Source organism: Heterodontus francisci, chromosome 34 (assembly GCF_036365525.1).
Source record: "Heterodontus francisci isolate sHetFra1 chromosome 34, sHetFra1.hap1, whole genome shotgun sequence".
NCBI classification, from domain to species: Eukaryota; Metazoa; Chordata; class Chondrichthyes; order Heterodontiformes; family Heterodontidae; genus Heterodontus; species Heterodontus francisci.
The window spans coordinates 970,906-985,878 of record NC_090404.1 but is presented as its reverse complement, the minus strand read 5'-3'; the positions used below and the strand labels follow the sequence as shown (position 1 = coordinate 985,878).

The 14,973-nt window shown below is 52.5% G+C and overlaps 1 protein-coding gene across 2 annotated transcripts in view; it reads left to right on the top strand.

The window, feature by feature from the left end:
• LOC137348905 (protein mono-ADP-ribosyltransferase PARP14-like) overlaps positions 1–14,973 on the top strand; it is a 151,620-nt gene that overhangs the window by 20,186 nt on the left and 116,461 nt on the right. For both annotated transcript variants that reach the window (XM_068014136.1, XM_068014135.1), the window contains exons 3-5: positions 179–209; positions 7,311–9,481; positions 13,123–13,356. In XM_068014136.1, the coding sequence (XP_067870237.1) occupies positions 179–209; positions 7,311–9,481; positions 13,123–13,356 (2,436 nt within the window). The remainder of the gene's footprint in view (positions 1–178; positions 210–7,310; positions 9,482–13,122; positions 13,357–14,973) is intronic.

The following is a 14,973-nucleotide window of genomic DNA, read 5'->3' as shown; positions in this document are numbered from 1 at the left end:
GATGTCTGGAGTGGGATTTGAACCCAAGTCCTTGCGACTCGGAGGTGAGCATTCTACCCACTAACCCGTGACTGGCTGATTACACCATGTTGATGATGTGTCCCGTCTCTTTCCGAATCTGATCTTCTGGTCAATCCACAAGTTCTTAACACGTTGTCTTGCGTTTTTATTCTGACAGGAGCCAAGGGATGCCTCTGTCAATCTGCCAGGTAAGAAAAGACCATTGTCACTTCATCTGGTTGCTGAACTGATCATGCACTGTCAAAATTAATCCAGCCCTGCCCAGCGGGATTGACGTGGGTTTGACGTTAAGGTTGCAGGCTGGCGGGTGTAGGAACTTTTGGGGGACAGGCGGTCGTCCCTGCCTGTTCACATCCTCCGCTCCCCCTACCACCAAGTCACCAATTTAACATATTTGGGAAATAAATTTAGAGAGCCAACGAGATCGAGCTTGAGAATGGGATTGATTGGATTGCTCTACAGAGAGTCTGCATGGACTCAATGGGACAAATGGCCTCCTTCAGTGTCGTTATGACCCAATGAGTTTAGGCAGGGTTATAGCCATCCAATTCGGAGGGGTGGGAGCCCAAGGTTAAAGTCAGGTCCATTATAGAGTCATTTTGGTACAGAAACAATCCAGCTGGCCCATCGATCCACACAGACCTTTCTGTCATATTTCAAAAGAAAGGCTTACATTAATGTCGCGTCTTTCACCAACTGCCAAAGCGTTCACAGGCGACAAAGTACTTTTCAATTGTCCTCACTGTTATAATGGCAGCCAATTTGCGCACAGCAAGCTCCCATAAGCAGAAACGTGACAATGACCAGATATTCTGTTTTTACTGATTTTAATTGGGACCTACAAACATACGAACTAGGAGCAGGAGTAGGTCACTCGGCCCCTCGAGCCTGCTCCGCCATTCAATAAGTTCATGACGAAACTGATCTCTCCACATTTCCTCCTGCCCCCGATAACCTTTCACCCCTTTTGCTCATCAAGAATCTATCGACCTCTGCCTTCAAAATATTCAAAGACTCTGCTTCCACTGTCTTTTGTGGAGGAGAATTCCAAAGACTCACGACCCTCTGGGAGAAAAACATTTCTCCTCATCTCTATCTAAAATGGGTGACCTCTTATTTTTAAACAGTGACCCCTAGTTCGAGATTCTCCCACAAGGGGAAACATCCTTTCCACATCAACCCTGTCAAGACCCCTCAGGATCTTGTATTTTTCAATCAAGTCACCTCTTACTCTTCTAAACTCCAGTGGATACAAGCCGAGTCTGTCCAATCTTTCATCATAAGACAGCCCATCCATTCCAGGTATTAGTCCAGTAAACCTTCTCTGAACTGCCTCCAACACATTTACATCCTTCCGGAAATAAGGAGACCAGTATTGTACACAGTACTCCAGATGTGGCCTCACCAATGCCCTGTATAACTGAAGCATAACCTCCCTACTTTTGAATTCAATTCCCCTCACGATATTGGTGAGGACATCAGGAATAACTGCCTTGCTTTTCTTCAAAGTAGCACCATGGGATCATTTATATTCACCTGAGAGCCAAAACAGAGTCTCTGTCTGTCATCTCTTATGAAAACCAGTCTCTCTGTCAGTACAGCACTCCTGCAGTGCTGCTCCAGGTGTGCCAGCCTTGATATTTGTGTTTGAGTTTCTGCAGTGGGCTTCAACCCACAACCTAAACGCTTATCCACTGCAAGGCAGGAGCAGTATCACAGGAGCCACCTGTCACCAAGTACAAAGTGAGAGTGGCTGTGTCATGGCCCCAAGATGAAAACTCATTGCTTCCCTTACCGCAACCTTTACTGCCTCACTACTGTACATTCAGAAAGTTGGTGGGAGAAGGTCAAGGCAATTCACCATCCGCATCTTGAAGGCCTCGATTGAACCTGCCTCCACCACACTCTCAGACAGTGCATTCCAGATCCTAAACACACACTGAACCTGCCTCCACCACACTCTCAGACAGTGCATTCCAGATCCTAAACACTCACTGAACCTGCCTCCACCACACTCTCAGACAGTGCATTCCAGATCCTAAACACTCACTGAACCTGCCTCCACCACACTCTCAGACAGTGCATTCCAGATCCTAAACACTCACTGAACCTGCCTCCACCACACTCTCAGACAGTACATTCCAGATCCTAAACATTCACTGAACCTGCCTCCACCACACTCTCAGACAGTGCATTCCAGATCCTAAACACTCACTGAACCCGCCTCCACCGCACTCTCAGACAGTGCATTCCAGATCCTAAACACACACTGAACCTGCCTCCACCACACTCTCAGACAGTACATTCCAGATCCTAAACACACACTGAACCTGCCTCCACCGCACTCTCAGACAGTGCATTCCAGATCCTAAACACACACTGAACCTGCCTCCACCGCACTCTCAGACAGTGCATTCCAGATCCTAAACACTCACTGAATCTGCCTCCACCTCACTCTCAGACAGTGCATTCCAGATCCTAACCACTTGCTATGTGAAAGACGTTTTTCCTCGTGTCACTGTTGCTTCTTTTGCCAATCACCTTATATCAGTGTCCTCTGGTTCTCAATCCTTCTGCCAACAGGAACAGTTTCTCTCTATCTACTCTGTCCAGACCCCTCATGATTTTGAATACTTCTATCAAATCACCTCTCAGCCTTCGCTTCTCCAAGGAAAACTATCCTAACTTCTCCAATCTATCTTCATAACTGAAATTCCTCATCCCTGGACCCATTCTCGTGATTTTTTTCTGTAATCTCTCCAATGCCCTCACATGTTTCCTCAAGTGCGGCACCCAGAACTGGACACAATACTCCAGCTGAGGCTGAACTCATGTTCTGTGCAAGTTGAACGTAACTTCCTTGCTTTTGTACTCTATACCCATTTTAATAAAGCCCATGGTAAAGCCCATACAGGATACTGTATGCTCTGTGAACTGTTCTCTCAACCTGTCCTGACACCTTCAATGATTTATGCACAGATACACCCAGGTCCCCCTACTCCTGCACCCCCTTTAGAATTGTACCCTTTATTTTATATTGTCTCTCCATGTTCTTCCTACCAAAATGAATCACTTCACATTTCTCAGCATTGAACTTCATCTGCCACCTGTCTGCCCATTCCACCAACTTGTCTATGTCCTTTTGAAGTTCTGTACTATCCTCCTCACAGTTCACAATGCTCCCACGTTTCCTATCATCTGCAATCTTTGAAATTGTGCCCTGTACACCAAGGTCCAGGTCATGAATATATATCAGGAAAAGCAAGGGTCCCAACAGTGACCCCTGGAGAACTCCACTACAAACCTTCCTCCAGTTTGAAAAACATCCATTAACCACTACTCTCTGTTTTCCTGTCACTCACTCAATTTCATATCCATGTTGTTACTGTCCTTTTATTTTGTGAGGTATAATTTTGCTCACAAGTCTGTTGTGTGGCACAGTGTCAAATGTCTTTTGAAAGTCCATGTGCTCCACATCAACAGCATTACCCTCATCATCCCTCTCTGTTACCTCCTCAAAAAATCCAGCAAGTTAGTTGAAGATGATTTTCTCAGAAGAAATCCATGCTGGCTCTCCTTAATTAAGCCACATTTGCCCAAAAGATAATTAATTTGGTCCCGAGTTATTTTTTTCGAGAAGTTTCCCCACCACTGAAGTTAACCTGACTGGCCTGTAGTTGCTGGGCTTATCTTTACAGCCTTTTTTGAACGAGGGTGTAACGTTTGCAATTCTCCAGTCCTCTGACATCGAGTTGAAGGAAGATTGAAAAATCATGGCCAGTGCCTCCGCACTGATTATATTGATGGTCCCCGAGTTCTCATCGCCACCGCACAAGTGCAAACATCACCTCGATCGAAACCCTTTCATAATCTTAAAGTCCTCAACCAGGTCACCCCTCAGTCTTCTCTTTTCTACTTCAAGTAAGGTCTGAGATTCCATCCAATCAGATCTTCTTCAGACAAACCCATCACTGGGAAAGAATTAACTGGCATTTACACACACCCTTCATGGCAGTGAAGTACAGGAGAAGTGAGATAGGCTCCTGTGCTCGCCAACCTCTATCAGCTCCAGGTTCGACAATGCTTCAGTCATCAAACTTCCATCCTTGTTATCAAGCCCCTCCATGGCCTTCCCCACCCTCCCTATCTCCATGACCCCTTCCAGCTCTACAACCCTCGGAGGACCCCGTGCTCCTCCAATTCTGGCCTCCTCAGCACTTCCTGGTTTTAAATGTTCCACCATTGACGGACCTGCCTGGGTTCTGAACTGGTGAATTCTCTCCCTAACCCTCTGCGCCTCGCTGTCTCTCTATGCCTCTATAAGATGCTCCGTAAACTTACCTCTTGGACCAAGCTTCAGGTCATCTGTCCTGATACCCACTTCCTTAGCGCGATGACAGAACTGTTTTTATTCATATCACACTTGCTGAGTGCCGGGGCGTTTTGCACTGTCGGAGGGTCAGTACGGAGGAAGCACCGCACTGTCGGAGGGTCAGTACTGAGGGAGCACCGCACTGTCAGAGGGTCAGTACTGAGGGTGCACGGCACTGTTGGAGGCTTAGTACTGAGGGAGCAGCGCACTGTCAGAGGGTCAGTACTGAGGGAGCACCGCACTGTCAGAGGGTCAGTACTGAGGGTGCACGGCACTGTTGGAGGGTTATTACTGAGGGAGCAGCGCACTGTCAGAGGGTCAGTACTGAGGGAGCATGGCACCGTCGGAGGGTCAGTACTGAGGAAGCGCCGCACTGTCGGAGGGTCAGTACAGAGGGAATTCTGCACTGTCGGAGGGTCAGTACTGAGGGAGTGCCGCACTGTCGGAGGGTCAGTACTGAGGGAGCGCCGCACTGTCGGAAGGTCAGTACTGAGGGAGTTCCGCACTGTCGGAGGGTCAGTACTGAGGGAGTGCCGCACTGTCGGTGGGTCAGTACTGAGGGAGCGCCGCACTGTCGGAGGGTCAGTACAGAGGGAGTTCTGCACTGTCGGAGGGTCAGTACTGAGGGAGTGCCGCACTGTCGGAGGGTCAGTACTGAGGGAGCGCAGCACTGTCGGAAGGTCAGTACTGAGGGAGTTCCGCACTGTCGGAGGGTCAGTACTGAGGGAGCGCCGCACTGTTGGAGGGTCAGTACTGAGGGAGCGCCGCACTGTCGGAGGGTCAGTACTGAGGGAGCGCTGCACTGTCGGAGGGTCAGTACTGAGGGAGCGCCGCACTGTCGGAGGGTCAGTACTGAGGGAGCACTGCACTGTCTGAGGGTCAGTACTGAGGGACGCCGCACTGTGGGAGGGTCAGCACTGAGGGAGCGCCGCACTGTCGGAGGGTCACTACTGAGGGAGCGCCGGACTGTTGGAGGGTCAGTACTGAGGGAGCGCCGCACTGTCGGAGGGTCTTTACTGAGGGAGCAACGGACTGTCGGAGGTCAGTAGTGAGGGAGCGCAGGACTGTCGAAGGTCAGTACTGAGGGAGCGCCGCACTGTCGGAGGGTCAGTACTGAGGGAACAACGGACTGTCAGAGGGTCAGTACTCAGGGAGCGCCGGACTGTCGGAGGGTCAGTACTCAGGGAGCGCAGGACTGTCGAAGGTCAGTACTGAGGGAGCACCGCACTGTTGGAGGGTCAGTACTGCGGGAGGGCTGCACTGTCGGAGGGTCAGTACTAAGGGAGTGCCGCACTGTCAGAGGGTCAGTATTGAGGGAGTGCCGCACTGTTGGAGGGTCAGTACTCAGGGAGTGCTGCAGTGTCGGAGGGTCAGTACTCAGGGAGTGCCGCACTGTTGGAGGGTCTGTACTGAGGGAGTGCCGCACTGTTGGAGGGGCAGTGCTGAGGGAATGATGCATTGTCAGAGGGTCAGTATTGAGGGAGCGCCGCCCTGTCGGAGGGTTAGTACTGAGGGAGTGCCGCACTGTCGGAGGGTCAGTACTGAGGGAGTGCTGCACTGTCGGAGGGTCAGTACTGAGGGAGTGCCGCCCTGTCGGAGGGCCAGTACTGAGGGAGCGCCGCCCTGTCGGAGGGTCAGTACTGAGGGAGCACCGCACTGTCGGAGGGTCAGTACTGAGGGAGCGCCGCCCTGTCGGAGGGTCAGTACTGAGGGAGCACTGCACTGTCGGAGGGTCAGTACTGAGGGAGCGCCGCCCTGTCGGAGGGTCAGTACTGAGGGAGTGCTGCACTGTCGGAGGGTCAGTACTGAGGGAGCGCCGCCCTGTCGGAGGGTCAGTACTGAGGGAGCACTGCACTGTCGGAGGGTCAGTACTGAGGGTGCGCCGCCCTGTCGGAGGGTTAGTACTGAGGGAGCACCGCACTGTCAGAGAGTCAGTACTGAGGGAGTGCCACACTGTTGGAGGTGCTCTCTTTCAGGTCATAAGTTGAACTAAGGCCCCCATCTCTGGATGGATGTAATAGATCCCATGGCCTCTATTGATGGAAGAACAGCGGGGGGAATTCCCCCCTGTGTACTGTTATGTCTCAGCTGAGCCAATGTCACTAAAAAACAGATTATCTTTTGTTTGTGGGAGCTTGCTCTGCGCAAATTGGCTGCGTGTTTCCTCCCTTACAACAATGCTGCAGAAGTACCTCATTGGCTATGAAATGCTTTGGAACGTCCTGAGGTAGTGAAGATGAGAAACGTCTTTCCCTGGCTCTATCCTCATATCCCGAAAAGTCTATTTCTCTCAAGTGCCCATCCAATTTCCTTTTGAAACCATTCATCGTCTCCACATTCACCACCCTCGGGGGCAGTGAGTTCCAGGTCATCACCACTCACTGTATAACAAACTTCTTCATCGCATTCCCCCTGCATCTCTTACCCAAAACCTTCAATCTGTGTCTCCTAGTCCTTGTACCATCAGTTAATGGGAACAGCTTTTCCTTGTCTAACTTATCTTGTACACCTTTATCAAATCTCGCCTCAATCTCCTTTACTCCAGGGAGAACAACCCCAGCTTCTCCAACCTAACCTTGTAACTAAAATCCCCCATTCCTGGAACCATTCTGGTAAATCTCCTCTACACCCTCTCAAGGACCCTCACATCCTTCCTAAAGTGTGGTGGTCAGAACTAGACACAATACTCCAGTTGTGGCCTAACCAGAGCTTTATAAAGGTTCAGCATAACCTCCCTGCTTTTGTACTCAATGCCTTTATTTATGAAGCTCAAGATCCCATCTGCTTTACTAACCACTCTCTCAGTATGTCCTGCCACCTTCAAAGATCGATGCACGTGAAGCCCCAGCTCCCTCTGTCCTAGCACACTCTTCAGAATTGTGTCATTAAGCTGATGTTGCCTCTCCCTATCCCACAGGTACGAACAGGGCTGCTGAAGGAGCAGTCCCCAAACGAGAGAGGTCAAAGAAGAATGCTGCTTATTCAGAAGAAGTTTCATCCAAGGATAGCAGCTTGCCAGTGACAGTAGTAATGGTGGATCCATTCTTCAGGGAGTACCTGAATGAGAGAGAAGCTGTCCTGAGAGCCCTGCAACAGGAGCTGCTTGGAGCTCAATGCAAGATCCAACTTGGCAAAGCCATCGATTCCATTCTTCTCATTCCCACTTTCGACGTCATGTCCAGGGAGGTTTCAGCTGAGTGGGGCAAGGGGGCAGAGCGGGCATTTCAGAGGTTGCAAGAGCAGTACCTGGTTTGCTATGAAGCCGACCCAGGCAAGATCCAGCTGGCAAGGGAGCAATCCAGAGGGGCTCTGGCATCAGTCTCTGTTTTCAGTCTAAGCCAGCCACAAGGTGCGGCATTCGTTGGTCTGAGAAAGGATGTCAGATGCCTCACCAGCTCACTTGAGTCGTCCACTGGCCGCTTTGAAGGCGGGGCGGAGCTGCAGAACGAGGCCGGACCGCAGGGCCCTGCAGAGTTCTCCCTCAAACTGCAGAGTCTTTCAAAGTTCTCCCTCATCCGGGAGTCATTCGAGGAGCATCTCAGGACTCACTGCCCGGGTCTAACGTGGCGCCTGGATGAATCGTGTCCCTCGATCTCGATCACGGGAAGCCCGGGGGTGGCACGAGACGCCTTGGTGAAACTCGACGACTGTATGGATCGAGTGCTGGAGATACCCGTCCGCCTCTCGGAGCAGAAGAGGGCCTTCCTCAGGTCGTGGGTGCCCCAAGAGCTGGTCACGGAACTGTTTTCATTTCCCATTGCCCTGGAACTGGGCGAGAGTCGGCTAGACCTGCTTGGGAACTCGTGGCCTGACCTGGAGCGGGCCACGTCGATCTTGGCCAGCCAAATCTCCGAGAAAGTGATCAACGTGCAGGAGGAAGCCCGGGTAGCAACGCGCGCCCAAGAGTGGCTTGACATGCTGGTACCGTTCCTCAGCAACTCATCAAAGAGGGTTCAGGCCCTTGAGGTCAAGGACATGAACAGTGATACCTCCACGGTCAGCCTCGTTGGTTTCACAGAGGAAGTGGAGCAAGCGGCGTCTACAATAAGCGAGTATTTACACCGCAGTGCACTGGTGGAGGAAACCTTTGTGCCTGACAGGCCAGTGCTGGTGGAACTTGTCCACAAGCTGATGGACCTCATGGACTGCCGAGGCTTCCAGTCGACCATTAGCATGCAGGCCAAGCGAGCGATCGTCCTCAAGGGCCCCAGCACGATCGTGGCAGCGGAGAAGGAGCATCTGAGGAGCTGCCTGGCGTCCGTCGTCTTGGAGAGTCTGGAGATCGTCGAGCCGGGGGCCAAGGAGTTCTTTCGGGGAAGCGGGAAGGAGCATTTGGAGGCTGTTGCCCGAAACTCCCGGTGTTTGGTGGTGCTGGAAGAGGAGAGCCCGGCGGCTGACGACGAGGGGGTTCCACCGGCATCCCCAGGCAGCGTGGTGCTCTCCAGCTACCGCACGGAGGGCGGTGTGGTCGTATCGGTCTGCCGTGGTGACATCACCCAGCAGCAAGTCGACGCCATCGTCAACGCGGTCAATGGGAAGCTCGACCACATGGGCGGAGTGGCCAAGGCCATCTCTGACGCCGGAGGACCCGTGATACAGAGAGAGAGCTCGGCCTTGGTGGCGAGGCAAGGCGTGGTGCCGGTTGGCCAAGCTGTGATGACCAGCGCCGGGAGGCTCCCTTGCAGGAAGGTCATCCATGCAGTGGGACCCCAGTGGAGAATGAGGGCCACCAACGGGGAGAGTTGGGTCAAAGCGGTCTTGAGGGGCTCCGTCACAGCGTCCCTGGAACTGGCAGAGAGAGACAGCCTCCAGTCGATTGCCATGCCGTGCCTGAGCTCCGGAATCTTTGGCGTGCCCAAGGCAATCTGCGCTGACAGCATCATTTCTGCCATCAAGGGGTTCAGCGGTAGATCACTGAGGCACATTACACTGATCGATATCAACGCTGACGTCCTCACTGAACTCCAGAGAGCGTGCGGGCAGGCCTGGCCTTCACCTGGTTTGAGTGTCCAATCACTGCCTGACCGAGGGCCCCCGGCAACCGCCCTCCAATGGAAAATTATATCTGGGTCTATCGAAGAACAGGAGGTAAGGTGGCCTTGTCTTTCAAATCCCTTTGGAGGTAATATTCTGGGACCAGCGGGTCAGATATTGACCTTTCACACTCTGGGGTCTGAGTTCATCCCCAGAAAGAGGGGGCAGGCGGGCTTCTCTCTCCTTCGAGTTGAGGAGGTAAAGGGGAAGATTTAATCGAGGCATTCAAAATCAGGCAGGGTTTTGACAGAGTGAAGAAGGAGAAACAGGAGGGTTAGTAACCAGAGGGACACAGATTTAACAGAATGGGTAAAAGAGGCAGAGGGGGAGAATGAGGGGAAATGTTTCTACACAGTGAGTTGTTGTGATCTGGAACGCACTGCCTGATAGGACGGGGGAAGCAGATTCAATAGGAACTTTCAAAAGGCAATTGGATAAATGTTTGAAGGGAGAGTGGGCAATCTGGTCATAGCTCTTTCAAAGAGCCAGGGTAGGTCCAATGGGCTGAATGGCCTCCATCTATATTTTACGGACTGATTGAACACACCGTGTTTGTTTTCACATGTACACTGACAACACTCAGCTCTACCTCACCACCACCTCTCTCGACCCTTCCACTGTTACTAAATTATCAGACTGCTTATCCCACATCCCGTACTGGGGGGGGAGTAATTTCCTCTGAATATTGGGAAAACTGAAGTCGTTTTTGGTCCCCACTCCAAACTCCGTTCCCTGGCTATCGACTCCATCCCTCTCCCTAGCAGCAGTCAGAGATAAAGCCAGGCTGTTGGCAACCTTGGTGTCACATTTGACCTTGAGATGAGCTTCACATCGCACCATCACTACTCATACCAGGTCCTGTTCCCCTCTCACCCCGTGCTCGCTGACCTACACTGACTCCCGGTCTAGCAAGATCCTGATTTTAACATCCCTTTTCAAATCCCTCCAGCTCCTACACTCCTCCCTATCTCTGTAACCTCCTCCAGCCTTAACACCACCCCCCTATCTCTGAAACCTCCTCCAGCCCCTACACCCCTCCCGATCTCTGTAATCTCCTCAAGCTCCGACAACCCTCATAATGTCTGTAATCTCCTCAAGCTCCGACAACCCTCATAATCTCTGTAATCTCCTCCAGCTCCTACAACGCTCCATATCTCTGTAATCTCCTCCAGCCCCTACAACCCTCCCTATCTCTGTAATCTCCTCCAGCTCCTACAACGCTCCATATCTCTGTAATCTCCTCCAGCCCCTACAACCCTCCCTATCTCTGTAACCTCCTCCAGCTCTTACAACCCTCCCTATCTCTGTAACCTCCACCAGCCCCAACAACCTTCCCAATCTCTGTAACCTCCTCCAGCCCCTAAAGCCCTCCCTATCTCTGTAACCTCCTCCAGCCCCTATAACCCTCCAGATCTCTGTAACCTCCACCAGCCCCTACCAACTTCCCAATCTCTGTAACGACCTCCAGCCCCTACAACCATGCCTATCTCTGTAACCTCCTCCAGCCCCTACAACCCTCCATATCTCTGTAACCTCCTCCAGTCCCTACAACCCTCCATATCTCTGTAACCTCCTCCAGCCCCGACAACCCTCCATATCTCTGTAACCTCCTCCAGCCCCGATAACCCTCCATATCTCTGTAACCTCCTCCAGCCTTAACACCCCCCCCTATCTCTGAAACCTCCTCCAGCCCCTACACCCCTCCCGATCTCTGTAATCTCCTCCAGCTCCTACAACGCTCCATATCTCTGTAATCTCCTCCAGCCCCTACAACCCTCATAATCTCTGTAAGCTCCTCCAGCTCCTACAACACTCCACATCTCTGTAATCTCCTCAAACTCCGACAACCCTCATAATGTCTGTAATCTCCTCCAGCTCCTACAACGCTCCATATCTCTGTAACCTCCTCCAGCTCTTACAACCCTCCCTATCTCTGTAACCTCCACCAGCCCCAACAACCTTCCCAATCTCTGTAACCTCCTTCAGCCCCTACAACCCTCCATATCTCTGTAACCTCCTCCAGCCCCTAAAGCCCTCCCTATCTCTGTAACCTCCTCCAGCCCCTATAACCCTCCAGATCTCTGTAACCTCCACCAGCCCCTACCAACTTCCCAATCTCTGTAACGACCTCCAGCCCCTACAACCATGCCTATCTCTGTAACCTCCTCCAGCCCCTACAACCCTCCATATCTCTGTAACCTCCTCCAGTCCCTACAACCCTCCATATCTCTGTAACCTCCTCCAGCCCCGACAACCCTCCATATCTCTGTAACCTCCTCCAGCCCCTATAACCCTCCATATCTCTGTAACCTCCTCCAGCTCTTACAACCCTCCATATCTCTGTAACCTCCACTAGCCCCTACCACCTTCCCAATCTCTGTAACGACCTCCAGCCCCGACAACCCTCGCTATCTCTGTAACCTCCTCCAGCCCCTACAACCCTCCATATCTCTGTAACCTCCTCCAGCCCCTACAGCACTCCCTATCTCTGTAACCTCCTCCAGCCCCTACAACCCTCCCTATCTCTGTAACCTCCTCCAACCCCTACAACCCTCCATATCTCTGTAACCTCCACCAGCCCCTACAACCCTCCACATCTCTGTAACCTCCTCCAGCCCCTACAGCCCTCCCGAACTCTGTAACCTCCTCCAGTCCCTACAACCTTCCCTATCTCTGTAACCATCTCCAGCTCCTACAACCCTCCATATCTCTGTAACCTCCTCCAGCCCCTACAAGCTTCCCTATCTCTGTAACCTCCTCCAGCCCCTACAACCCTCCCTATCTCTGTAACCTCCTCCAGCCCCTACAACCCTCCCTAACTCTGTAACCTACTCCAGACCCTAAAACCCTCCCGATCTGTGTAACCACCTCCAGCCCCTACAACCCTCCCAATCTCTGTAACCTCCTCCCGTCCCTACAACCCTCCCTATCTCTGTAACCTCCTCCAGACCCGACATCCTTCCCTATCTCTATAACCTCCTCCAGCCCCGACAACCCTCCCAATCTCTGTAACTTCCTCCAGCCCCTAAAACTCTCCCTTTCTCTGGAACCTCCTCCAGCTGCTACAACACTCCCTATCTCCAGCCCCTATAACCCTCCCTATCTCTGTTACCTCCTCCAGTCCCAACAACCCTCCCTATCTCTGTAACCTGCACCAGCCCCTACAACCCTCCCTATCTCTGTAACCTCCTCCAGTCCCCTACACCCCTCCCAATCTCTGTAACCTCCTCCAGTCCCCTACACCCCTCCCTATCTCTGTAACCGCCTCCAGTCCCCTACAACCCTCCCTATCTCTGTCACCTCCTCCAGTCCCTACTACCCTCCCTCTCTCTGTAACCTGCTCCAGCCCCGACAACACTCCGAGATCTCTGAGCTCCTCCAGTTCCGGCCTCTTGCCCAACCCCCGATTCCCATCGCTCCACCATTGGCGGTCGTGCCTTCAGCTGCCTGGGGCCCTAAGCTCTGGAATTCCCTCTCCGCCTCACCTTCCTCCTTTAAAACACTCCTTAAAACCCATCTCTTTGACCAAGTTTTTGGTCACCTGACTAATATCTCCTGATGTAGCTCGGTGTCATATTTTGTTTTATCATGTTCCTGTGAAGCACTTTGGGACATTTTATTCCGGTAAAGGCGCGATCCGATGATGTGTTGTTGTTGTTGTTGTAGTAATGCTGCTCCATGTTGTTCATTCACAGTCTGATGTCTTGGTCTCTCCGATTTCTCATGATATGAATGTATATTCCAATCCGGTTTGCAAAGCAATTTTTGACAGGAGTCCATCTCTGAGGGTGTCTGTCAGGCAAGCTCAAAACGTCAGTCCAGGACAAGTCAAACAACTTGACGTCACACATGATCCCAAACTGAATTGCAAGTATATCTACTTTATCCTTCAGAATCCATGGACTGCACTTGGAAACAAAGTCGAAGAGGTAACCAAGCTCCTTATTGTGAAAATAAGCTTCATCAAATTATTCTCAAATTGTTCCCCGGCAGAATGTCACTATGAACCATTTGAGGAACTAAATAGGGAGACAGACCTCCAGTAGGCCAGAGGTAGCAGCAGTTCATCCATGTATCAGTCTGACTGTCAGTCCATCCATAAGTCCATTCAATGACCATCGTCCATCGATACATCATTCCATCCCTCCACCCACCCAACCAACTGTCCCTCCGTTCCTCCATCCGTTTGTCAGCCATTGCTGGTTTGGTAAAACTCTCAGCACAGAATCAGAAACTGTGCTTTTCAGTCTCATTTCACAGACTTGCTCACAGAAATCGGACACACAGGTACAGTATTGAGGGAGTGCCACACTGCCAGAGGGTCTGTACTGAGGGAGCGCCGCACTGCAGGAGGGTCAGTACTGAGGGAGTGCCTCACTGTCGGAGGGTCAGTACTGAGGGAGTACTGCACTGTCGGAGGGTCAGTACTGAGGGAGCGCCGCACTGTAGGAGGGTCAGTACTGAGGGAGTGCCTCACTGTCGGAGGGTCAGTACTGAGGGAGTGCTGCACTGTCGGAGGGTCAGTACTGAGGGAGTGCCGCACTGTCAGAGGGTCTGTACTGAGGGAGCGATGCACTGTTGGAGGGTCAGTATGAGGGAGTGCCGCACTGTCGGCTGGTCAGTACTGAGGGAGTGCTGCACTGTTCGAGGGTCAGGACTGAGGGAGCGCTGCACTGTCGGAGGGTCAGTACTGAGGGAGTGCCGCACTGTCGGAGGGTCAGTACTGAGTGAGCGTCACACTGTCGGAGGGTCAGTACTGAGGGAGCGCCGCACTGTCGGAGTGTCAGTACTGAGGGACTGCTGCACTGTCAGAGGGTCAGTACTGAGGGAATGCTGCACTGTCAGAGAGTCAGTACTGAGGGAGTGCCGCACTGTCGGAGGGTCAGTACTGAGTGAGCGTCGCACTGTCGGAGGGTCAGTACTGAGGGAGTGCCGCACTGTCGGAGTGTCAGTACTGAGGGACTGCTGCACTGTCAGAGGGTCAGGACTGAGGGAATGCTGCACTGTCAGAGAGTCAGTACTGAGGGAGTGCCACACTGCCGGAGGGTCAGTACTGAAGGAGTGCTACACTGTCAGAGGGTCAGTAATGAGGGAGTGCCGCACAGTCGGAGGGTCAGTATGAGGGAGTGCCGCACTGTCGGAGGGTCAAACTGAGGGAGTGCTGCACTGTTGGAGGGTCAGTACTGAGGGAGCGCTGCATTGTTGGAGGGTCAGTACTGAGGGAGTGCTGCACTGTCGGAGGGTCAGTACTGAGGGAGTGCTGCATTGTCAGAGGGTCAGTACTGAGGGAGTGCTGCACTGTCGGAGGGTCAGTACTGAGGGAGTGCCGCACTGTCGGAGTGTCAGTACTGAGGGAGTGCCGCACTGTCGGAGGGTCAGTACTGATGGAGTGCCGCACTGTCGGAGGGTCAGCACTGATGGAATGCTGCACTGCCAGAGGGTCAGTACTGAGGGAGTGCTGCACTGCCAGAGGGTCAGTACTGAGTGAGCGCCGCACTGTCGGAGGGTCAGTACTGATGGAATGCTGCACTGCCAGAGGGTCAGTA